Here is a 26,494-nt window from a genome sequence, read left to right on the forward strand (position 1 = left end):
AAAGAACAAGTATACCTAAAGCCAAAACTTGTTTTTAGTTTTGGATTGAGTAGGGAATGGTTAAAACTTATGTCACATTTTTGGCCATCTATATCAACACATTTCCCTTCACTTGCTGTTTTGTAGACACAACAGAAAAGGAGAGAACATTTCTTTCGGGTAAATGCCGAAAAAGTTGTCATTGATGCAAGTGTTCCCGTAGGCAGATTGCCTTATTATTTTTGCTCTGGGTACATCTTAAAATTTTAGATGACTCCGGTCACCAGAAAAAGCAGAAAGAGTGTTTCTTTTTAATGACAAGGGTTCTAACCCCTAAAACAAAAAACACAAAGAATTTTGCTTTTAGATACACTATAGCAGAGTTCTTGCTGAGACGCACGTCTTCTTGTTGCTAAAAAATGATGTTTGCACCTACAAATAATACATATCACCTCGCACACTGCAGTGAGATCAATAATTTTAGGCCCATTATTCATGGTTAACTCTAAACTGATGACCTGCCCAAGGAAATTATAGGGTGACAAAGTTTGTCGCTGTTTCATGGGAGCACAACATTTTGAGCCTTGGCATGTTGCATAACTATTTACTCGGCACAACCTCATCTTTAATATTATACTAACAAATGAAACATTATATTGCAAAAATTAATTTTAGGCTCGGTTCACACTGGGGCGACTTAGCCGCCTGACAAGTCACGCTCCATTCAATGTAATGGAACCGATCTAATCAGAGTGACTCAAAAAAAGGTTCCTGCACTACTTGGGAGGCGACTTCGGAGCGGCTTGCGTTGACTTCTATTACAGAAGTTGTTTGCAAGCTGTGCTGAAGTTGCGCTGTAAGGGGGTGGCTTCAGAGTCTGGCGACTTTGAAGCTGCCCCAGTGTGAACCGGGCGTAGTGTATTTTTTACTGAAACTGTGTTTCATAAACCGTTTCGCTAAAATTGTGTGATTATAAAAAAACGGAACTATCAATGTTTTCTTCTCTAAGGTGTCTGCTTCCAGAAAATACTGTATATAATGTTTGGGGATTTTACGTAATCTTCAGGCCTGCAATGGGTTTTTTTTTTATACGTGTGTGCATAAAATGCATAAATGGCTTTGGCAGCAAAAAGGTTAATGCAGCGATGTGTTTATTATGTCCTTTATACTTGCCTGGGGTTTCGTTTCCCAGGTAGAACTAATAAAAATGACCAAGCGGGATTGTGACTTGCAGTGGATGCAAACCACTGGATGTCTGGATAGCTATATTGTTCCTCTCTTTCAGGACATGAATTCCACAATGACCCCTGCAGGGTACCTTTGGGCAGCTACTAGGCTTAATCCAGCTTTAAACAGGGAATGTATTAACTGGGTTGTAGTTTAACATCATCCTGCAGGAAAGATAAGCTTTTAATTGGTAACATTCACCAGGCAAAGCTAAAAAAAAAATACTTCTAAAAAATAATCCTGACAATATTTTTCACTCTAAAAGGTTGTGAAAGCAATCTTCATACGCCAGTTGTATTTTTATTAAGAAGATGGAGGAGCCGCTCAATACACTGCCAGCTGTGCCAGTGCTGACTTCCTTTTTGGAAAGCAATAATGATTAGACCTCCTTGAGATTTTGTTTTCAATTGCCTGTAGCTTTCTCATAGATGTCACATGGACACCATATCTAGCTAAATCTACAGGTACCTTAGAAGTCTTTTAAAAAAACAGTTATATTGATCAAATCACTGCTAGTGCTTAATATGTAGATTGCAAAAATTCACGTGAGCAATAATTATTTTTAAAAAATCTTTATTGATTGTTTGCACATTGTATTTGTTATCGCACACCATTTTTGCTTTACAAACTAGTGCTACAATGCTGTCATCTTGCAGATTATGAACAGCAGATTTAATAAATTGTATATGGTCTTAACAATCCACCTCCATGGATAAATATATACACACATAGTGAACAACAGTCTAGATTTATATCCACAATTTTTTGTTATAGCTTTAATGATCAAGATGGAATGTTGTGTTAGCTTGGCTATTATATATTATTACTCAGTCATTTTTGTGTGTGGTTTATATTACAGTGAGTAATTCTTTACCAATCATCATACAAATTATGGCCTGTTATACACAGTGAGTTGCATACAAAAAATACTCCATCACCAGCACAGAAAGAGGTCCTGCCTTATTTTCAATGCAAACCATATTATCCGTCATAAACCTCTTCGGTAAAGAAATGGATGAAACCTTTAAAGGAGGACAGGGTTTTCCGATATAAACACTCTGAACAAGATCATCTTAGAATATAAATATAAAAAAATGTATTTAGTCAGAGTAAAGTCTGCTAATGTGGAACCCTTTTTTGGAAGGACATGTGGTGTATTTAAATTCTTGAACACAAGGGGAGCATAGTAGAATGGTGCAAAGTTACATTTAGGTTTACAAAGAATTTTTTATTTTTTCCAATAAATCCTACTTACAAAACGTAATATATGTAATAGCCTATATTTCAGAGACTCCACATAGGTATCGCTTTACTCTAATGGACCTAAAGAGAGTTTGAATGGAAAATCCCTTTTTTTTTTTCTGTGCCAGTCTATTGAAGTGACCTCACTGGAATTCCTTTACTATAATTCTTCTGGAATGTACTGCATAAAAAGCTAATGCAGGCCATTTAAAGGTGAAGCTTCAGACTAGTTAACTGTCTATGGAAGTTTAAATCTATTGTTTAAACAAAATATACATAAAAGGTGCCACATAAAACAAAAAAAAAAGCTTTTTGAACATTTTAGATATTAAATAAAAAATAAATGATCTGTGGTTGACATGCAACATGTCAAAGTGCTTTAGATCAGTGGTTCTCAACTTCAGTCCTCAAGTACCCCCAACAGACCATGTTTTCCTTTACTTTGTACAGCTGCTTTAAATCAATATCAATGACATGGTATTGATAAGAGCTATTTTATCTAAGAGAAGTTCCCAAAACATGGCCCGTTGGGGGTACTTGAGGACTGAGGTTGAGGACGACTGCTTTAGATGATGCCTTAAGGAGCACCTGTTGGCTAGACAGAGAGTGGAAGCAGATATTTTATGTGCCAAACCAATGAACTAAAGCTGAACTACTGACTATAGGGACTTCTTTCATAGAGTAAAAATAATTATGACACACTGTTTTTTAAGGCAGTAGAGAGCCACATTTCATTTATATGGGTTCAAAACACAAATTAGTTGATACCACTGTGTGGATCACTGAATTATTTAGTTGGCTAAGGCTGCAGCATACTAGAAGAACTACTGTTTGAGTGGGAACCTGTGACGTTTCTGAGTTAGTGCAAGAATGACTAAGGACACGTAATGAGAAAAGGGAATTCCAAATAAAAATAGATAAAAAATTACATTTGTTGCTACAGGATGAGGAGAAGAAATAAGGTATAAGATTTAAATTGGACTTTAAAATTGATGCACTATTGTGTCTCATGATAAATTCCCTACAAATGTTTAACATACATATTTGTGTGCTATCATTTATTTGCATGAAATTGGCATTTTATCGTTGAAAGTCTTCATTTTTCATGAATTGGTATTTTATCACAACATCAGATGACTCATTTTCATGCTTTCCTTTATACACAGCTCGCTGACCGAAAATAAATGCATTTTCAAGCAACTCTGTTACTATTCGAAAAATGTAAAAAAAAAAAAAAAAAAAAAAAAAAAAGAGTTGCTTGCAAAAGAAAATGCCTAATATTTCTTTTTCCCATCAGTTGCTAACTTGGATCTTGGCTCTATTCCGACACACTTCCTGGGGTGGTGGATGTCTGCTCCCACGCTGCCCTCTGTGGTTCCGTCTGCTAGCCCCTACACCACTACAGGACACAATAGTGATGTAGGGGCTGGTGGATAGAACCACAAAGATGAACATGAAACATGAAAAGTTAACACGTAGTATTAAAAGTAACACGTGTTTTGCTTTTGTTAACTGAGCCTAATGTCTTAAGTGCGCAATATATGCAACATGAGCTGAGCAGAGCCCAGTAGAGGTATGTTCCCGTGGCATATTTTAATATAGTAAAGACTTAGAAATCATAAACGTCTGCAATGATTTAAAAAAGTTAAACTTTTAAAATGATAATTATATGGGAATTATTTCTAAATATTGGAGGGGCTATTGAAGCCAACAAATGTCATTAGATAAAATATGCTTATGGCCTACTTGGCAAACAGTCAAGAGTGAGTCTGTAGCATTTTTAAATAAATACATATGAAAAATATCTTCATAGGAAAGGAATAAAGTAAAGACTGAGCAGTCTTTGCTTAAACCATTTTCTTAAAATATGCATGGAAAAACTATATATCGCCTTTATCATTCTGAAACTTGTCTTTACACATTTAGATTCCTATCAATAATATCTGTCTTAGCCAAATACATGTTAGTCATGATATCTATGGTAGTATCCCTCATGGTGTCGATGATCATCCTGATAGCCATCTTCATATCCCTGGTGAGGATAACCATGGTAACCATATCCTCCATATTCATCTTCCGGGCAGCGCATTCCGAGTGACTGTTGAATAGCCATTTCCTGTCGCCTGAGCTGCATAGAGTCAATTAGATCATACACAATTGCCATAGACCACATGGGTGAAGGATACCAAGATTTTACATTGCCATCTTTGCCAACCAGGAGCATGGAGAAATATTCAGGACTGACTTGAAAGTAATTTCTTATGTCTTTCACCAAGTTAAAGGAAAGATCTTCTCTCTCAACGCTGGAGCTTCCTGTGATGGTCATAAAAAGTTACATGTTATCAATCTGATTAAAAGAGTAAGGTTAAAGTAGATCTTTCTGTAACAAGTCTGCATCAATAAATGTCTGACATGTCACAATATATAGCAATAGGATGTTTTTAAAACCTGTACCTTTTATCACTAAGGTTGATTTCATACCTGGGCAACGCAGTACATTTTTTGCTGCTATTTTGGCATATTAGGCAATAGCATAGGGCAGCCTATTCACTTGAGCAGGGAAGCTGATATGTGTTAAACATTTGTGAGCACAGCCAAGAACTGCACAGGCACCAGAATTCACATGATTCATCTGAGGCCCCTCAGGCCAGAACAGAGATGCCGACCCTAGATAATATTTGTGTTTGAACAACTATGGTGCCATCAGTATATTGATCAAAAATATATTTTATTAATGTTTCATACATGAATTACAAACAAAAATGTACAAGCTATCTTTAAAAAATATAAAGGTGGGGGGGTGGGGGGGATATAAACAATATTTTTTTTAAATTGAAGCCTGTAGTGAATTGAGAATTACATTTTCCCAAAATAAAAGGTAGCTAATGAATTTTAATAAAAATGTTTATATATAAATTGATCCCAAGCAGTGAGTAAGTGAAACACATGAAGGGATGGCTGATTCTACACACTGAATTGGTATAAGGTTATAAAGAAATGGGAGAGGGAAGAAACACTGGAGGCCCATCCCATTAAGGTCCTAGTTCTTCCTATTGGACCTCCTGTATTAAAACATAATTTTGGAAGAAGTGAAAATAAAAATGATTATGTCACAGTTACTAAAATTCTTTAATTCTATTTCCTTGATTAAACATTATGGATTCATCTTGGTCTAGGATGGAATAAAACATTCAAAAATGTTTTTTAAATTGACAAAATAGGAAATTTGAACTTTTTAAATAGGCCACATGCATCCTATAATTCATCTTTTTATTCTTACCATTGATCGGGTAGAGTTCCAAAACACCACCTCCTTCAACACCAATGCCAACCATTTTCAAAATGGCCATGTGTCGTAGTCCTAAAAAAAAAACAGTTGATTTTTTACAATTTTTACCATGTAGTTCCTCTACTGCTAGTGATTTCACATAATTAATAACATATTACAAAGTTTATATTACGCTAGTACATATTACACATACAGTATGCAGGATTAATCAAAAATATCTCAATGACTTAAACATAATAAAGGAGAAGTATGGCCAAAGCTTTTTTGGCCCTACCACTTCTGTGGATCACAAGGGTGCAGTTTTGTTCTGCACTCCTATAACCCATTCTCAGCCGACAGCAGGCTAAAGGCCTCTGTCAACTGATACAAATAGAAATGGGAAGGGAGGGACTTTAAAGGTGCTAATAAACTAGAAATTATAACGTGTAATAAAAAAATATCAAATTTTATTTAATACATCAGATTTAAAAAGATGAAACAAGTACAATTTTTAACCACTCGCTTACTGGGCACTTAAACCCCCCTCCTGCCCAGACCAATTTTCAGCTTTCAGTGTTGTCACTCTTTGAATGACAATTGCGTGGTCATGTAACACTGTACCCAAATTAAATTTTTATACTTTGTTTTCACACAAATAGAGCTTTCTTTTGGTGGTATTTAATCACCACTGGGGTTTTTATTTTTTGCTAAACAAACAAAAAAAGATGGAAAATTTTGAAAAAAAAAAATCATGTTTCATAGTTTGTTATAAAATTTTGCAAACAGGTCATTTTTCTCCTTCTTTGATATGGGCTGATGAGGCGAAACTGAGGGGCACTGATAGACACAGATAAGGCGGCACTGATAGGGACAGATAAGGCGGCACTGATGGCCACTGATAAGATGGCACTGATGGGCGGCACTGAAGGGCACTGATAGGTGTTACTGATAGGTACCACTGACAGATGGCACTGATCCTTTTAGGATACCAGTGAATATGCCACAACACTTGCCTCATGTTTTCTGCAATATGCCTTGTCTCTATGTATTACTTATATACATAACATTTGGATCAGTTTATATTCATGTTATATTACTTGTTTGTGAACATGTACTGTACATGGATCAGGATCAGGAGGTCTATCTGTTGAGGTTCAACAGGGCTATCTCTATGCTGCTGGCCTCATATATGAAATTTACTATCTGTGAGTCTGTACACTATATGTCATTTTTTTAATTGTCTGATTTGTGGCATAGGTCTTATTTACATACGTTGATCCATGGCTTTTCCTTGTTACACCTCAACATTGATTTCACGCATTCTGCAATATGTTTGTATTATTTAACATGAACAACATTGCAGTTAGCAGTCAACATCTACTTGTCCTAGTCACTAACTAAACTCAAGTCTGTTCTGGGCTAAAAGGTGCACCCTAATGGGGTTTTTCAAATCAAACAGGCATCTCTGGTACCTTTTTGTAGGTAGGGATGAGCTTCGAGTTTGAGTGGAACGCAAGTTCGACTCGAACATCGGGTGTTCGCGGAACAGCAAATTTTATGGGGCGTTTGCAGCAAATTCGAACGCCCCATAATGCACTGCAAGACCGCCTTGCATTGCTGTATGATGATTGGCCAAAGCATACACCTGACCTGCATGCTTTGGTCAATCACAGCACACTCCTCAGCGAGAGCCGTAATTGGCCAGGGTGCCTTTGCCAATCATGGCTCAGGGGGACTAAGTCCATGCCCCACACTATATTCGGCTGCTTACACAGCTATATATACAGTATATTCAGTCAGTACAGGCAGTATATTTGTGTGTGCAATAAATAAATATATATATACACAGTCTACGAGTGTGTGTGTGTGTGTGTGTGTGTGTGTGTGTGTATATATATATATATATATATATATATATATATATATATATATATACAGTATCTCACAAAAGTGAGTACACCCCCTCATATTTTTGTAAATATTTTATTATATCTTTGCATGTGACAACACTGAAGAAATTACACAACACACAGCCATTAATGTCTAAACCAATGGCAACAAAAGTGAGTACACCCCTAAGTGAAAATGTCCAAATTGGGCCCAATTAGGTATTTTCCCTCCCCGGTGTCATGTGACTTGTTAATGTTACAAGGTCTCAGGTGTGTTAAATGGGGAGCAGATGTGTTAAATTTGGTGTTATCGCTCTCTCTCTCATACTGGTTACTGGAAGCTCAACATGGCACCTCATGGCAAAGAACTGTCTGAGGACCTGAAAAAAAGAATTACTGCTCTACAAAAAGATGGCCTAGGCTATAAGAAGATTGCCAATACCCTGAAACTGAGCTGCAGCACGGTGGCCAAGGCCATACAGCAGTTTAACAGGACAGGTTCCACTCAGAACAGGCCTCGCCATGGTCGACTAAAGAAGTTGAGTGCACTTCTCAGCGTCATATCCAGAGGTTGTCTTTGGGAAATAAACGTATGAGTGCTGCCAGCATTGCTGCAGAGGTTGAAGGGGTGGAGGGTCAGCCTGTCAGTGCTCAGACCATAGGCCGCACACTGCATCAAATTGGTATGGATGGCTGTCGTCCCAGATGGAAGCCTCTTCTAAAGATGATGCACAAGAAAGCCCACAGTTTGCTGAAGACAAGCAGACTAAGGACATGGATTACTGAAACCATGTCTTGTGGTCTGATGAGACCAAGATAAACTTATTTGGTTCAGATGGTGTCAAGCGTGTGTGGCGGCAACCAGGTGTGGAGTACAAAGACAAGTGTGTCTTGCCTACAGTCAAGCATGGTGGTGGAAGTGTCATGGTCTGGGGCTGCATGAGTGCTGCCGACACTGGGGAGCTACAGTTCATTGAGGGAACCATGAATGCCAACATGTGCTGTGACATAGTAAAGCTGCAGGGCAATATTCCAACATAATACTGACCCCAAATACACCTCCAAGATGACCACTGCCTTGCTAAAGAAGCTGAGGGTAAAGCTGATGGACTGGCCAAGCATGTCTCCAGACCTAAACCCTATTGAGCATCTGTAGAGCATCCTCAAATGGAAGGTGGAGGAGCGCAAGGTCTATAACATCCACCAGCTCCATGATGTCATCCTGGAGGAGTGGAAGAGGACTCCAGTGGCAACCTGTGAACCTCTGGTGAACTCCATGCCTAAGAGGGTTAAGGCAGTGCTGGAAAATAATGGTGGCCAAAAAAAATATTGACACTTTGGGCCCAATTTGGACATTTACACTTAGGGGTGTACTCACTTTTGTTGCCAGCAGTTTAGACATTAAGGGCTGTGTTTTGAGTTATTTTGAGGGGACAGCAAATTGACACTGTTATACAAGCTTTACACTCACTACTTTACATTGTAGCAAAGTGTCATTTCTTCAGTGTTGTCACATGAAAAGATATAATAAAATATTTACAAAAATGTAATGGGTGTACTCACTTTGGTGAGATACTGCGCATATATATATACACATATACTCTGCATTCAGCGTAGCCTATATATACAGTGCATTCGGCGGTGTACAGTAGATAACATAGTGCAGGCGGTGTACACAGTATATAATACAGTGTAGTGCGGTGTTAAAAAAAAAAAATACCCATTATGTCCGGAAGGCCTCCAAGGAGAGGCAGACGCTCACAGGCCACTTAAAGAGGGCAAGCAGCCTCTGAAATAATATTTAACAGCAGGGACCATTCCTGCACCCAACAAGAGTAACTGTGAGGGTTACAGTGTTCTGGCACCACCATCTAAGCCCCAATGTTTCTGCCCCTGTTTAACAGGGGGCATTTAATTACAATTTTTGAAATAATATTTAACAACAGGGACCGTTCCTGCGCCCAACGAGAATAACTGTGAGGGGTTACCGTGTTCTGCCACCACCAACACCTAAGGCCCAATTTTTCAGCAGAGTATACAGTGCAGTCGCATAGTATATATACTGCAGTTCAGAGTATATAGTGCCCTCAGTGTAGTATATATAATAGTGCAGTGTGCAATATATAATATAGTGTATTGAAGTGGTTAAGGGGAGCCCTATGACAGAATTAAATCAAATTTTATTATTTGAGTTTTTGTATATATTATAATAAAATCATTGAACAAAAATGGTCGATAATATATGATAACATTCCCATTGTTGCTCCATGTACAAATTCATATAAAACTTTGAAAAGGAATGAGTGTCCTCACAGATACTGTCATTAGGGTGTGCATCTTTGCAAGCTCTACGCGTTTTGGGGAATAATACCACCTCATCAGGAGCTGATGCATATAACAATTCTGTGAAAATTTCGTAGAGCTTGCAAAGATGCACACCCTAATGACAGTATCTGTGAGAACACTCATTCCTTTTCAAAGTTTTATATGAATTTGTACATGGGGCAACAATGGGAATGTTATCATATATTATCTACCACTTTTGTTCAATGATTTTATTATTTGAGTTTTTGTATATATTATCTTTACTGTAATACCTATTTTTGACTGTATGATGTCATGTCTATGGTTGGTCAATAAATGATCTTTTTCTACATCCTGTTCCTCTTTGTGACTCACTCAAAGTCCCAAACTGCCCCCTCCCTTATATTGAAACTAGGGATGGAGGCACCTCTTGCCCCGAAGTGCTTAATTTAAAGTCCCAACCTTCCTGCTTTTCCTTACATTTTTAATAAGTTCTGCTTTTTGCCGCTATAGTAATACGGAGAGTTAGAGGTTGTTTTTTTTTAGTCCATGTTTCCCGTTTTAGGGTGGCAGAGCCAAACTCTTTCATGTATTTTGTTCCAGGCATTTAGCCCCAACAATTTCCATACAGTATACATTATACATTCTCATCAGTCCCTGCCCTTAAAGAGCCTACACTCTTCCTTACATCACATACATAGATATAAGATGCATTAAGACCACTAACCAACCAGCATGGAAACACACACAAGCACAGAACAAACTTCATGAGGGTAGTGTCATGGCTGGGATTCAAACCACTAGCTTTTGTGTTGCAAGGGAGAAGTTCTAACCACTGAGCCACTATGATAAACTGGAGCTATTTTTTTCCTTAATTATTGTTAGCTTCAGATTATAGTCTTTTAAACCAACCTGATTCGCAACAGCGTTTTCTTCTAAAACATAGTCAGATGACAAAATAGGCACTGTATAAAATGTGGTTTAAATGCCATTTGTCAGATCTCATTATCTAGTAATATTGTTCTTCTAAGAGCTGCATGCTGTGTCTGAAAATGATATTGTGCGTTAGTGTGGTATAAAAGTTACTGGATCATTGTCTGCCTCCTTACACTTCTTATCCTGCTGCTACTCTGTTTGAACAAGAAGCTATCCATTGATCCTGTAATTGTGAATCAGGAAATGACACACAAAAAAAGCAAAGCAAAATTGTCAGGGCTGGGCTCAGCCCTTCATTCTCTGAGCTGGCTGTTCAGCTGTCGGTTAATTGCCAGCTCCTATCACTCCACAGTGACTCACCTGTTGATGATATCCTGCTCGTCACTCCTGCTTACTTAAGCCGTCCAGCCCAGATGATCTCTGCTTTCGCCTGGTCAACATCACAGAGTTTCTCTCCTGCGTGCCTGGTAAAGACTTGCTTGGCTGACGATACTTCTAGCTCTAGATCCTGCTTGCTGTTCCACTATCCTGAGTCCTGGCTTTCTGGATTGTCTGACTATCAGTTCCGGTTACCAAACTTTGGCTATGTTTTGACTACGTTTATTCTATTTACTTTTATTATTAAACAAGTGTGATTTAACTGTACTTCTGTCTTGGTCTGATTCATGGTTTCTGACAAAAATTAAATTATTTGACTACAATGCTTGCCATATAGTAACAAAGCTGTAGCCACCCACAACTATAATTGTCTTTAGTTGTTGAAATTGGGTGCCACATGACATATCCTTTTTTATGTAGTCAGAAATGCAAACTACTACACACCTATCCATCCTAACCTTATTCTGGTGAAATATATGGTCCGAACCTCATGATTGAAAACGGATAATGTGGACCGCATTTATAAAAAGGACCACATACCAGCCACTTTACAGTGATATCCTAAAATCCCATGTTCGGTTTTCTTTGAGCCAGCTAAAGCTAATGTAAGATTCTTGATTCACTAAGGAAATTGTTTTAGCCACAGTAAGGCTGGGTTCACACTATATGTGGAGCGGCTCGCAGCAGGGGGTCCGGTGCATCCCTGTTCCCTGTTTCAGGGATGATTCAGGTCAGAATTTTTGCCTGAATTTGGACCTGAAACTGAGCCAAAGACACACAGGACACTTCTGTAGTGCACCCTGCTCCCCAGAGATGTGTGAACGGCTCCATTGACTCCCTCAGCACTGCATCTCCATCTTCCACCCGACTCCACTGCTGGCATGACTCATGTTTATTTTAAGGGTTCACTTAGTTCCCTGCCAGGCCCACACCCTGGGGATTGGCTAAGGCCGCGTAAATATGCAATACAACCCTCCTAGCTTCCGCCCACTGATTTCTAGAATATTCTCCAACTTTTTGTAAGGGACTTACTACAGCAAGACGGAGGTGCGTGCGTGCGCGCATGCGCACATGAGTTCCAGTCCAACGAGCTGGGCAGAAGCATGTGTGTGCGTGCGTGCGCTAGATGCTGCTTGGCACCAATGGGCCTTTAAAAAAACAGCAGCTGCTCTTGTGCAGTGCTGTTTGATCTGCAGCTTACCATGTCCTGAAACCTGTACCTGCTATCATATTACCTGTATTGACCCGGCTCTGCTGACTTACCTGATCTTTCCAATCTTGACCTCGGCTTGCCTTTGCTAAAGACTTTCTGCTTGATATCCTGTTGCCAACCACTGCCTGTTCATCTGACCCTGCTCCAGCCTGCTGCCTTGCTCTGTCTGATTACCTGTGTTGACCCGGCTTGTCTGACCCCGCTCCAGCCAACTACCTTTCTCTATCTGATCACCTGTGTTTGACCCGGCTTGTCTCACCCTGCTCCAGCCTGCTGCTGATCCTGCACCATCCAGCTCACCGGGTCGCTGACCTGCATCTGCCTCCGCTGTCATCCGTATTACGATCCTTCCTGGTGGTTCATCATCCGCCCATCTGTGCCAGCTACAACAGATCTCACAGGCCCTCCTACCTGACTGCTTTCTCGAGGCCACTGTACCAACTCCAGTGTCTCCTTCGCCAGGGCTGCAAGAGAGGTCTCCTCCTACAAGTCAGGCTCTACTACAAGGTACGTAACAGTTCTAGAACCAGGGGTAGGCACCAGAAAGAGAGAGTGTACATAAATGTCTATGCAGAACAGCAAAATGTTCATAGAGTCCAATTGGAGCGTTCAAAGGTAACTTTCCACTAATTTTAATGCACAAGATGCAGCACCTCTGAAGAGACTATCTCTAGGCAAACAGATAAGAAGAATAGCAGTGCACAATCTGAGTGTAGTATATTAACAGATTTATTGTGGTGAAAGGACAAATGGCAACTCACATTGGGGTTCATTTACTAAAGCTGGAGAGTGCAAAATCATGCTCATATTTCCATAGAAACCAATCTGCTTCCAGGTTTTATTGCCAAAGCTTAACTGAACATGCTGAGGTTAGAAGCTGCTTGGTTTCTATGCAGAAGCGAGCCTGATTTTGCACTCTCCAGCTTGAGTAAATAAACTCCACTGTGATAGGTAAATTTAGGCTCATCCCATAGTAAGGGTTTTCGATGGACAGTCTCACAACATCAGGGTACCTCAAACCAAGATAGGATTACTGAGTGGATAAATACACCTGCAGGACCAAGCGAACACCCCAGGAGCACCAAACTAAGTGCAGCATGTGACGGGAGGGCCCGTGGAACCCAGAAACCCTTGGGAAGGTTGGGAAACCCTTGTTTCAGCTCCCCATGCACCTCCTATGTCTAAGTCACCCTGTGTCCATTAGGGGCACAGGGTGACTGAGAAAATATGACTTGGATCACTTAAAGCGAAGTTCCACACAAAAATGGAACTTCTGCTTTTTGGATTCCTCCCCCCCTCCGGTGTCACATTTGGCACCTTTCAGGGGGGAGCAGATGCCTGTCTAATCCAGGTATTTGCTCCCACTTCCAGGCATAGATCTCCGCAGGCTCTGCAGCAATCTACGCCATGTCCGGCCCCTCCTCTGTCTCCCCCCGCTGTCTTCTGGGAGACACACAGGTCCCAGAAAACAGCAGGAACCAGTGAGGACGTGCAGCGCCACTCGCGCATGCTTCACTTTCTGATTCCCTTACCGAAGATGGTGGCGCCTCCACCCGAGAGCCAAGCGACAGATCGGCTTCGGGTGAGGACATTGCGGACGCCCTGGACAGGTAAGTGTCCATATTTTAAAAGTCAGCAGCTGCAGTATTTGTAGCTGCTGACTTTAAAAAAAAAATTTCGGCGGAACTCCACTTTAAAATGGGACAGTAATTTTTATCCACAATATCTTCCAAGATATATATAAAGACTATTCTTGGTTTGTTTGATTCTGAACTCAACATGTTAATTGAAAGAGCTGATCACATTGGCCTCTGTACAATGTAGGAGAAGGGCCGACTCCTCCTGGAGCTCCTGCTATTGTGAGAAGGTGTCCTGTGTTTATACTTATGATAATGTATAATCTACTGTGTGAAGCTCGGTGACCACAAGTCTGACCTGCAGTGAAATCCTGATTAATATTGTTTATATTCAGAATGCATAATGCGCTAATATTAACCTCCCAATATAACACGGTGTGACCTCCTAATGGTTAATCAGTGAATCATTTGCAAAAATAAGCAAATGGAACCGATTATAAATAACATGACATCCTTCACCATAACAAAATCCTACAACTAAATATCAATGTGATAATAAATTATTAAACACAATAAAAAAGAAAGAAAAATGAGTTATATTAATGTGATGAACCACAGTGCACAAATATCTCAATAGGTATGCTGTGAAGAAATGTCTTTGGTGATTGATGAATTTGGACAAGTTTCAATGAGTAACCCCAGTGATAAATGGCTTGCTCATATATTCAGCTGCTCATTAGCATGGGCTGGCTTCTGGCTTTCAAAGAACTTCCGCAGTATGAAACAACAAAGAAAGAGACCATTGCGTAGATAGTAAATTAAATATTCCCTATAAGCTAATGGTAAACTTCACTCACAGTTTCCAGCAGAATGAATCGCATATGGTAAGGTCAGTTGCATACAATTAACAGCTGGGATCTCCTCACACGCCAACAGTGCACACACAGCACTGCTCATCACTGGCTCCTCCCGACCGGTTTCATCAATAGACACGTGACTTTTTCAAGGGAAGGCAGCTGAATATATGAGCAAGCCATCTATCACTGGGGTTACACAGCATTACTTAGAAATACTTGGTGACATACATAGGAAGAAGAAATGGCACTTTTTGTAGGTAATCTATGAGTGGTCAGCTCATGCATCTGGGATGGAAAGCCTCTTCCGGCAACTTGCAGCCTGGAAAGTCTGGATGTTAGGCTGGATGACAGCTTAGATGAGGAAGTGGAAACCAATAAGATGGCGGAGAGCTTCTTGTGGGATGCAGAGCTGGCCAGAAGTGATTGGTCTGCTCTGCATCCATTTTAACCACTTAAGGACCAGCCTCGTTTTGGATTTTAGGTGTTTACATGTTTAAAACAGGTTTTTCTGCTAGAAAATTACTTAGAACCCCTAAACATTATATATGGTTTTTCTTCTAACACCCTAGAGAATACAATGGCGGTCATTGCAATACTTTTTTTTGCACCGTATTTGCGCAGCGGTCTTATAAGCGCACTTTTTTTGGAAAAAATTCACATTTTTGAATAAAAAAATAAAACAACAGTAAAGTTATCCCAATTTTTTTTATATTGTGAAATATAATGTTACGCCAAGTAAATTGATACCCAACATGTCATGCTTGAAAATTGCGCCCGCTCGTGGAATGGCGTCAAACTTTTACCCTCAAAAATCTCCATAGGCAACGTTTAAAAAATTCTACAGGTTGCATATTTTGTGATACAGAGGAGGTCTAGGGCTAGAATTATTGCTCTTGCTCTACCGGTCGCGGCGATACCTCACATGTGTGGTTTGACCACCGTTTTCATATGCGGGCGCTACTCGCGTATGCGTTCGTTTCTGCGCGCGAGCTCGTCGGGACAGGGGGGTTTTAAAAAATTTTTTTTTTTTTTTATTATTTATTTTACAATATTTTATTTATTTTTACACTGTTTAAAAAAAAAAATTGTGTCACTTTTATTCTTATTACAAGGAATGCAAACATCCCTTGTAATAGAAAAAAGCATGGCAGGACCTCTTAAATATGAGATCTGGGGTCAAAAAGACCTCAGATCTCATATTTACAATAAAATGCAATAAAAAAAAAAAAAAAAAAGTCATTTAGAAAAATGACATTTGAAAAAATATGCCTTTAAGAGGCATGGACGGAAGTGACGTTTTGACGTCGCTTCCGCCCAGCAGTATCATGGAGACGAGTGAGCGCCATCTTGGCCTCACTCGTCTCCAGACACACCACGGCACAGGACGCGATCGCCTCCGCCGCTACCGACGGCTCCGGTAAGCGGCGGAGGGCACCGGATCGCGGCGGGAGGGGGGGGCCCTCTCCCGCCACCGATGAAAGTGATCTCGCAGCGAATCCGCCGCAGGGACCACTTTTATCTGAAAGCCGGCCGCCGCACGAAAACGGGGATACCGGGGTTATGGCAGCTAGCTGCTGCCATAACAACGATATCCCCGTTCAAACTTAGGACGTACATCGTCGTGCGGCGGTCGGGAAGTGGTTAACTGTCACAATGTGCATTGCCATTTGTCTCTTCACCAAAATAAATCGGTTAATATACTACACCCAGATTGCGTACTGCTGTTCTTCTTATCTATTGTGTACAACTGGACATATTATGAACTGTGGACACAGTGGGTCACAGATCGTGCCGCTGCCCTGCCCCTAGGGCAGCACTCCTGCCCGTCCCATATTTTTTGAATAGGCATCTGTTGTCCCATTGCAGTTATCCCATTCATGTTCTATTCCATAATCAATCATTACTTGAGAGGAAATCCCTGGAAAGTAAGGGAGTTCCTTGGGGACCCCCAGGTCACCAGAACTAGTGCCCCTATTGGAAAATTTCCCCTCTATTACTTTTCTGGGGACAAACTAAATTGTTGGATTTTCTTTTACTTTTACTTTCACTTTCAATTAAAATGGTAAACAGGACAAATAGAGAGGATGAAGCTTGCAAATAGGGGCACAGACAGCAATAAAAACTGACAAGTGTTCTAATCCCTCTCCACTCTATCCAAAACAAAAAAAAGGTTTGCCTTTAGGTATACTTTAAGCAAACCGCTGTTTTCAAGAGAGACCTACCTAATGTGGCAGTCTCTCCCATTGTCTGTTCCTGCACCATGCTGATCTACTCACTGTCTCTCCTTGCTCCCGCTGCCTCTTCCAAAAGCTTCCTCCAACTTGTTATGTGGTAGGATCTTTCCAGGCCAGCCACCTGAGCCCTGACTCGAGGTAGAGCCCCTCCCCCACAGGGGTCCCTCAAGGGCCACCGACAGACTTCCTCAGCACTGCATCTCCAACTTCCACCTGACTCTCCTGCTGGCATGACTCATGTCTATTTTAAGGGCTTACTTATTTCCCTGCCAGCCCCACTTCCTGGGGATTGGCTAAGGGCCCATAAATATGCAAGGCAACCCTCCTAGCTTCCGCCCACTTATTTCTAGAATGATCTCCAACATTCTGCACCTGGGGGAGGCACATAAATGTCTATTCAGAACAGCAAAATATTCATAGAGTCCTATTGGAGCGTTCAGGGTAACTTTCCACTGATTTCAATGCACAAGATGCAGCACCTCTGAAGAGACTGAAGTATCGCTAGGCAAACAGATAAGAAGAATAGCAGTGCGCAATCTGAGTGTAGTATATTAACAGATTTATTGTGGTGAAAGGACAAATGGCAACTCACATTGGGGTTCATTTACTAAAGCTGGAGAGTGCAAAATTAGGCTTACATTTGCATAGAAACCAGTCAGATTCCAGATTTTATTGCCAAAGGCTAATTGAACAAGCTGAGAACTTCTTGTGGGATTCAGAGCTGGCCAGAAGGGATCGGTGTGCTCTGCACCTGATTTTAACTGTCACAATGTGCGTTGCCATTTGTCTTTTCACTACAATAAATCTTTTAGTATACTACACTCAGATAACGTATTGCTGTTGTTCTTATCTATTACGTACAAAACTGACAAGTGGACATAATGTGTACGGTGGACACAACGGGTCACAGATCATGCCACTGCCTGGCCCCTAGGGCAGTGCTCCTGCCCGCCCATATTTTTCGAATGGGGGGGTGGTCAAAGTCTCATGGCTTTCTATCTCTTTTAGGCTTGTACCCCTGCATGTCATGATATATTTTTGCTTAGAAATGCCTCAAAATACCTTTCTCTTTGGATAAAAGTGCTGCGTACTTCCCTCGCACTCCAATGCTCTGTGCTGGCAAAGCTGAGTCAAATTCTTTAGCACAGATTTTTTATTGCAGGCCTGTTGCAAAATATAGAGTGCATTCTAAAACTGGGCATAAACTGGTGCCTGATAATATAGCGCAAATACGCTCAGTGAGTGACCATGTCTGCTCCTCCCGCCCTATATGCCTCAATTGAGAAATCAAAGGAGCCGGGAGAAAATTGTCAGCTGAACATCGCCTGCATCTAATTAGGCACTGTTTGAATATTTTGACAGCTGGTGGGCATAGTTGTCAGAATACAGTAACCACAACTGAGAGATGTCCATGCTTACTGTGTAGCATGGATGAAGGAATTTGCATGCTTAACTCTGGTACCTGCTCCCTCACACCTTGCTGTGGTTCCTCCTGCCAGTTCATGTTCCCTTGTGTCCTGTAGTGGTGGTAGGGACTAATGGACTCATAGCAGTTAAACCTGATAAAGGTTCCAACCTTTCTCTACTGTATCAAACAAAAGTTTTCTTTGTTTTTTGTTGTGTCTCTGTGGGAGCAATTAGCCATCCCCAATTGACACGAGGAATGGAAGTGAGGGCATATCTTCTTTACGGGAACAAAGCAACATTTTTTAACATCTTCTTCTCATTCTTCACATTTAAAAAAAAAAACCTTAAAAACAGCCCACATATTATAAATTAGGTTTCTGTGTAATCTTTTTATATAGTGTTGATGTTTAGTGTAGCCATTAGGTGGAGATGTTGCCTTTGTTTAAAAGTAATGATCAGAAGCAAGGTCTTCCATGCATGTATAGTGGATATTCAGTGATATTAGTGATAAACATGCCACAGTACCAATCACTGAATAAGTTACATAGTTGCACAGTTATTTTGGTTAAAAAAAGACACGTCTAGCAAGTTCAACAGATAGAAATTTTTTTAAAAAAAAACCTGCATCCTCAGAACTGTAAACCCACAGTTATTCCAAAGGAAGGCAAACAAATCCTTATAAAGCATGATCCGATTTGGAACAAAACATTCCTGCCTGATCCCCAAAGGTAATTGGATTCCCCCTAGATCAACAAATTGTGGTGTTATTCCCTATTAATAGTAGCAGACAGTCATATTTTGTAAACACGTCCAACTTTTTTTTTTTTTTAAAGCAATTTAGAACATATTCCCGCGGAAAGGGTTCAAACCTTTTTTTCCTCCCAGACACAAAGAGTGTTCAAATCATGTTTTGCAGTGACCTCAAAGTGAACAACTTTTCAAGCTTACCATATAGGCCATCTAATCACCTTCCATAATTAAAGCAGAGTTCCACCCAAAAGTGGAACTTCTGCTTTAAGCACTCCTCGCCCCCTGACATGCCACATTTGGCATATGTCTTTTTTTTGGGGGGGGAGTGGGTACCTTCTTTTTAGTGGGACTTCCTGTCCCACTTCCACCTTCCTGTTCTCGGCCGCCTAGGCGACTCCTCCTCTCGCCCTAGGCGACTCCTCCTCTCGCCCTAGGCGGCTCCTCCCTGCCAGCAATCTTCTGGGACACAACACAGGTCTCAGAAGATTGGCTGGCCAGTAGCAGAGCGTAGCGCGACCCGTGCATGCGCAGTGCGCACCCGGCCATGACGCCATAAGCTGCCACGGCTGGGTGCCCACAGTATCAATGGAGGCACCGAGGAAAGGAGGGGGAGAAGAGGGAGTCTACGGGGGCTGCATCGCTGGACCGTGGGACAGGTAAGTGTCGGTTTATTAAAAGTCAGCAGCTATGCTTTTTGTAGCTGCTGACTTTTAATAAATTAAAAAATGGGTGGAACTCCGCTTTTGGATGAAAATAACATTTATTTTTTTTAGATTGGATGGAAGAGGTCAGGGCTCAATTATCCAATAATATTGAACACCGGCTATATATTTATTTCCTCCTACCTTTGGCATAATTGTGTCAGCCACTGCCACTGATTTGCAGTGAAACTACCTGTATTTTAAAGCCTAGTACACACTATTAGTAAATCGGACGTAAATATCCTTATTCAGAATGATTGTTCGATTTTCATTAATACACTGCTTTCTAGAGCCAAAATGGACTGGTCGGATGAAAATTTCCAAAGGGACATTTTTCTGCCCTGGACCCACCTTAATACCAGACCTGAAAGGCCTAATATGAATTAGGGGGCAACCTCCAAGCTTTTTTTTTAAATCTTTTACCATCCCCAATACCTTTGCTTTCATGCAAGTGAATGGGGACATCACTAGTTTTTAAGGACTCAACAGTACCTGCACCCACAGATTTCCTTAACCACCATTGTCATTGGTAAGCTGCTATGCATAATAAGGCAGGTAACTTGTGTTCGGACCGAACCTTAAAGTGGATGTAAACCCGATTCATGAAATTTGAGCTGAGCACATATATCTGCAGTGTTTTGTTATCTCTCTTCAAGGCACTATATCCCGTGGCTTTCTCCTGCCCCATTCTTCTGTTATCAGCATGAGAACTTCTGACAAGCTCTCTGACACAGGAGATAAAAGCAGCCTGAGCTGTGTGTTGGGGAGGATGCTATAAATAGATTAGCAGAGTGCTGAACGATTCAACGAACAGAACTGAAAGTCTCTACCTATGAGGAGAGGGGGTGTGAGCCCAGGCTTCACTGCAGTGTTGAACAGGAAGGGAAAATCTCCTAACATGATCTGAGCTTTCTAAACAGTATATAAAGCTGAAGACCGCAGATATACAAGTAAAACTTATGTAGGGAGATTTGTTTCATCTCTGTGTATCATCTGAGGCTATTCATTTCACAGGGTATATGTGAGGGTTTACATCCACTTTAACCTCCCCTGGCGGTATGATCATTTCAGATTTTTACGTCTCAAAGTGGTACAATTGTTTTGCATAGAAATTTGTCATTTTGTAGGCCTGTAATTCTTAGCAATAACACACTTAAATCTGTCCACCAAGAGTCTAGTAGATATCCGGGGTATGATGAGGTTTGAAACACAAAATCATAAATTATAATATAATAAATAAATATAAATAATTATAAAAAATAATAATAATAAAATAAATTTCCCCACGATTCACTATCACTCAGTTCTGCAAGTGTTCTAATTTACTATCGCTGTTTTATAGCCGGTCTAAAACCACTTTTGAAGTAAAGGGACACTTTTTGGTTGCTATGGACAATCTCCAGTTTCCAGGCAGAAAGAACAGTATATATCGTATAAAACTGCATGCAGGGCATTGGACAAAGCACTGAGGACAAAAGGGATGTGAAATGATTTCATACAGTAATTTAATCTGTAAGATTACAGTGTATTGTATGTGTTATAAATTTTCACTTTTTTGAATTTGCCGCCAGGCTCCGCCCCCGTGCGTCACGACGCTCGCAGGGAACAGAGCCTGGGACACAGGACATCGGGGCAGAGGACAGAGACTGCAGACACAGCGGGGGACATAGCAGGATCCTGGGGACAAGGTAAGTATACTGCACCAGGATCCTGAGATGTAATCCAGAGTGTGGCTCGGGGTTACCGCTAATGGTGCTGAAATTTAACCCCGAGCCCCATTCGGGAAAACCGCCAGGGAGGTTAAAGTGGTTTTACATTTTCTGCATTAGGGTAATAAACTCACTCTCTTGCGCCTCATTGGCTCAGACACAGCAGCGGGAGCTGCTGGCAGAGCCAGTGCGGAGGGAGCCGGGGACGAGGCCATTCCCCTCTTTGTATGTCATATGGACACGCAGCTTGGGGCTCAGGAGCGAGCACACTCAAGTGCTCTCAAAACAGGCAGCCTGCTATGGGGACACTTGGTGTGGGGAGGAGCCAGGAGCACCGGCGGGGGGACCAGAGGAGAAGAGTATCAGGGCTGCACTGAGGAGGTAAGTATAACATGTTTGTTATTTTTAAAAAATAAAATAAGCTCATCTCTGGGGATCTAGCATACTGAAATCTGGTCACTCCCAAAATTGAGAACAGATTAGAATAGAGATCTGCTGTGAGCGTTGTCCTTTGTCTGGGAAAGAATCAGTGCCCTGCTACATAAACATTCTGATAACAGAAGCTTCGCTGTATCTGGATATACCTGTATGCACTATCTGGATAGCTTTATCTGAATATGCCTATATACAGTATATAAAATGTTTTGATTCTATCTATACAAGAAATACAGGAATGCACTTCATAATAATAAACATGTTACAGATATCATCAGTGTTGCGTGTTAAGAAAGTGAATGCTGTTTTGCTGGGCTAACCCTCTTTAGCATGACATATCAGTGTAAACTAGCTATAAGCTTACTTTACAAAAGTTATATTATGCTGGCATATTCTTCAGTGATTTACAGAGAACATAACCCAGCGTTAATAGTAAAAGGGGAAGGGTCATGGCCTTTATAGAACTTTTTTTTTATGTCAGTGGGAAGATTTCTGTTTATTGTTTTGTCACTGGGACAAGACAATGAGGAAAATCTACTTAATGAGGACACAGATAGTAATAAAAATATGACAAGAATCCCCTACTCTAAAAAAAAAACCCTCTGCTATATGTTCTAAACCTTTCCTTATTCTTCTAAAAATACAAATTTCCTATCACTTAAACGTTAAGTGGCCACTGAACAAAAGATGGTTACAACACAGCAATTAAAGGAGAAGTATAGCGAAAGCGTTTTTGGCTATACTTTTCCTATGGGTCACAGGAGTGCAATTCATTCTGCAATCTTGTGACTCGTTTTCAGCCGTCAGTGGGCTAACGTACCAGAACCAGGTCCAGGCTCTGAAAACAGTAGCCTTGACCGGAAGCTGGCTCAGCCTCTCAGTTAGCCGCTGAGAGGCTGAGCCAGCTGCTCCCACCCCTTCCATAGCACAGTGCTTGAATGAGCGCTGGAGGGGCAGAGCAGAGAACTAGCACCTCCCTCTCAGTTCACAGGAGCCAGAACTAGAGAGGAGGCATTGGGTATCAATGTACACTGAGAGTATTGACTGTCAGGGTGCATTGAGAACAACACAGGAAACATCATACATCCACCACAATGTTGATTTGCACCAAAACCACTGGGGACCAGCAAAATTGGACTACTGGTTGGTGACCACTGGGCTACAATATATATCAGAAGTTGAGGCAGATGTGTGCACGGATTTATCCCACATGTTAACCTATAGGTCCTATGGGCCTAACCTTAAAAAGTCTGCCCACTCGCATACATGGGTTACTACAGTATGTAGAATGTATTTGTGCCATTAAAAATAAAACATAAAAAAGCATATAAGCCTGGTAACAATTAAAAAAAAAAGCTATTTAGTGATTGTTGTTTGAGTCCTTTTTATTTATTTGCAGAGGAATAATATTTATTCTGCTTACTACATAATGGCCTTTATTTAGGCCTCTGCATGTTTGTATTCTAACTTTGGCACAATGTCAGGTTTATTTGACATTTCAGTGCAAAGGGCACTGACGTGCAGTGTGAAGTTAATGTTCAGATTTCATCACTCTAGTGTTGCCAAACCAGTTGATTTATGTAGAGATCATTTAATTTGCAAGTTAAAGTAGAGTTGCACTTTCCGTGAGACTTACAGCGCTATACACAGATCTTGAGTTGGCGATTAAATTATAAATGGGCACCTTTCCAGATCTGCAAAACCTTCATAAAGCCTAAGGACATTTGAAGAAAAAAAGGTATGTATACACAAAAAAATAAAACTGAGTGAGGGAAGTAAAGAGGCCGGAACTAGGCTTTGAATAAACTCAATGTGTATGCCACCAGCTTCATACAGGACCCATTCTGATGAAGCAGCAATTTTATGCATATGCTCTTGTCTGTTCAATATGATTCCAGCAGTTTAAAGGCTCTCCCTGTTAGACAAGAAATGTGCTCTTTACCATCATTCCAGGCAATAATATATGTCTGGAAAACATATGGGTTTTGGGATAACCGCTTGTTGGGCAGGCAGCCAGGAAAAAGAAACAAAGTCATCAGCTGTTGAGATGAATTGTTTTAAAGTTGACCCTTGCCTAAAGTGACTTACTTTGCCAAAAACCCATCATAAAAAAATGATAAAATGAAAGTCTTACCTAGAGATACAGGTACAATATATTATTCGTTTGTCTTTTATCTTTTTTAATACTGAGAGATCAAATGTAGTGGTGTACCTCACACATCTAGAAAGCAATGGGTAGCAGATAGGGATAAGCAGAGAAGTGAAATCCTGGTTCATTAGAAGTCCTTGTAAATGTGCATTTTCTTTCATGGTAAACATTTCTGATCTATTTAAGAGCACCATGTCCCCTCGCTTTTCCTTATTGGTCTGATGCAAATATATCAGGAGATGAACAGAAGAAGGAAACAAAATGAGGAAATGTTATTAGAATTTTTAGGCATTGAGGGTTTGTGTTGCATGCTCTAACCCTGGTGCCCTAGGCACCATCCCACAAGTGCTTCAATGGTAAATACAGCACTGTTTATCCTCTTTTCCAGAATAATATGAGAGATATGCAGACTTTCTTCTATACATATGGCAATCTGTATGTTATTTAGCATTAGGCTGATCTTTTTGGGAGGGGGCAAGGAAAACATGTCCTAATGCCGTGTACACATGACCGGACTTTCGACAGACTGAATCACGTCAGACTTTTCGATGGACTTTCGACAGACTTCTGTCGAATCGGACTTGTCTTCACACAATCACACCAAAGTCCAACGGATTCGACCATGATGATGTACGACCAGACTAGAATAAGGAAGTTCATAGCCAGTAGCCAATAGCTGCCCTAGCGTCGGTTTTCGTCCGTCGGACTAGCATACAGACGAACGGATTTTTCGACCGGACTCAAATCCGTTGGAAAGATTTGAAACATGTTCTGAATCTAAAGTCCATCACATTGTCGACAGAAAAGGTCTGCTGCAGGTCTGATGAAGCCCACACGCGGTCGAATTGTCCAACGGATTTGTTCCGTTGGACAAGTTTGATCGAAAAAGTCCGGCCGTGTGTACACGGCATAAGGCAACATCGGGTGCTGGTGGACCTTTCTAATAGGAATACCAATTAGGAATACCTATTAATAGCCTGGTAGGTATCGGGAGTAAGCCATGGTTACTATTTTATTTTTGGAATAAAGTGAACCTTTTTTGACATGCTGCCTTGCTAATCTTCTGCAAATGCTAGTTGCCTTGCTACTATGCTAACCCACTTGACTTACCTGGAATGAGTATGTAGATCAGAAAAGCAAAAAAACAATTATATACGGTATATGTCCAATAGGACACAGAGACATTTTTGTAGGGGATTTTTAAGGTGGATATATCAAAGAAATATCACTACATATATACGTAAATGGCCCCTACCGACTACCCTGGGTGTACTTCTTTAACCGATTGCCGACCAGCGCACAACGATGTACGTCGGCACAATGGCACGGCTATGCAAATGGGCGTACCTGTACGTCCCCTTTAGGACGCACCATTGTGGGTGCATACTCCGTGCCCTCAGGTCCCGCGGACTCCATGACTGCCAGTGTCCCGCGATCATGTCACGGAGTGGCAGAACGAGGAGATGCAGACAAGCAACATGACAGAGATTTACTGCCCCCTGTTATCGGGGGCAGTGATCTCTGTCATGTTGTAGTGAGCCCATTCCCCTACAGTTAAAATCACTCCCTAGGACACACTTAACACCTCGATCGCCTCCTAGTGTTTAACCCCTTCCCTGCCATTGTCATTTACACAGTAATCAGTGCATTTTTATAGCGCTGATCGCTGTATAAATGACAATGGTCCCAAAATAGTGTCAAAAGTGTCCGATGCGTCCGCCTTAATGTCGCAGTCATGATAAAAATCGCAGATTGCCGCCATTACTGATAAAAAAATAAATAATAAAAATGCCATAAATCTATCCCCTATTTTGTAGACGCTATCACTTTTGCGCAAACCAATCAATATACGCTTATTGTGATTTTTTTTACCAAAAATATGTAGAAGAATACATATCTACATATCGGCCTAAACTGAGAAAGAAATTAGTTTTTTTATATTTTTTTGGGATATTTATTATAGCAAAAAGTAAAAAATATTGCTTTTTTTTCAAAATTGTTGCACGTTTTTTGTTTATAGCACAAAATTAAAAACCGCCGAGGTGATCAAATACCACCAAATGAAAGCTCTATTTGTGGGAACAATTTTGTTTGTGTGCAACGCGCAATTGTCAGTTAAAGTGATGCAGTGCCGTATCGCAAAAAGAGAAAAAGAGCTCTGGTCAGGAAGGGGGTAAATTCTTCCGAGGCTGAAGTGGTTAAGGCGTGTATATGATCCCCATATGCTGATGTACCTGGG

The 26,494-nt window shown here is 40.8% G+C and overlaps 1 protein-coding gene across 1 annotated transcript in view; it reads right to left on the reverse strand.

Annotated features, from left to right (window-relative positions):
- Window positions 1-1,762: 1,762 nt before the first annotated feature.
- The window catches only part of CCDC80 (coiled-coil domain containing 80), a 218,158-nt gene continuing 193,426 nt past the window's right edge, over window positions 1,763-26,494 (reverse strand). The window contains exons 7-8 of the mRNA XM_073616268.1: window positions 5,729-5,809; window positions 1,763-4,761 (exon numbers count right to left, since the gene is read on the reverse strand). Coding sequence (XP_073472369.1) covers window positions 4,412-4,761; window positions 5,729-5,809 — 431 coding nt within the window. The 3' untranslated portion in view covers window positions 1,763-4,411. The remainder of the gene's footprint in view (window positions 4,762-5,728; window positions 5,810-26,494) is intronic.

Source organism: Aquarana catesbeiana, linkage group LG02, assembly GCF_042186555.1.
Source record: "Aquarana catesbeiana isolate 2022-GZ linkage group LG02, ASM4218655v1, whole genome shotgun sequence".
Lineage (NCBI taxonomy): Eukaryota > Metazoa > Chordata > Amphibia > Anura > Ranidae > Aquarana > Aquarana catesbeiana.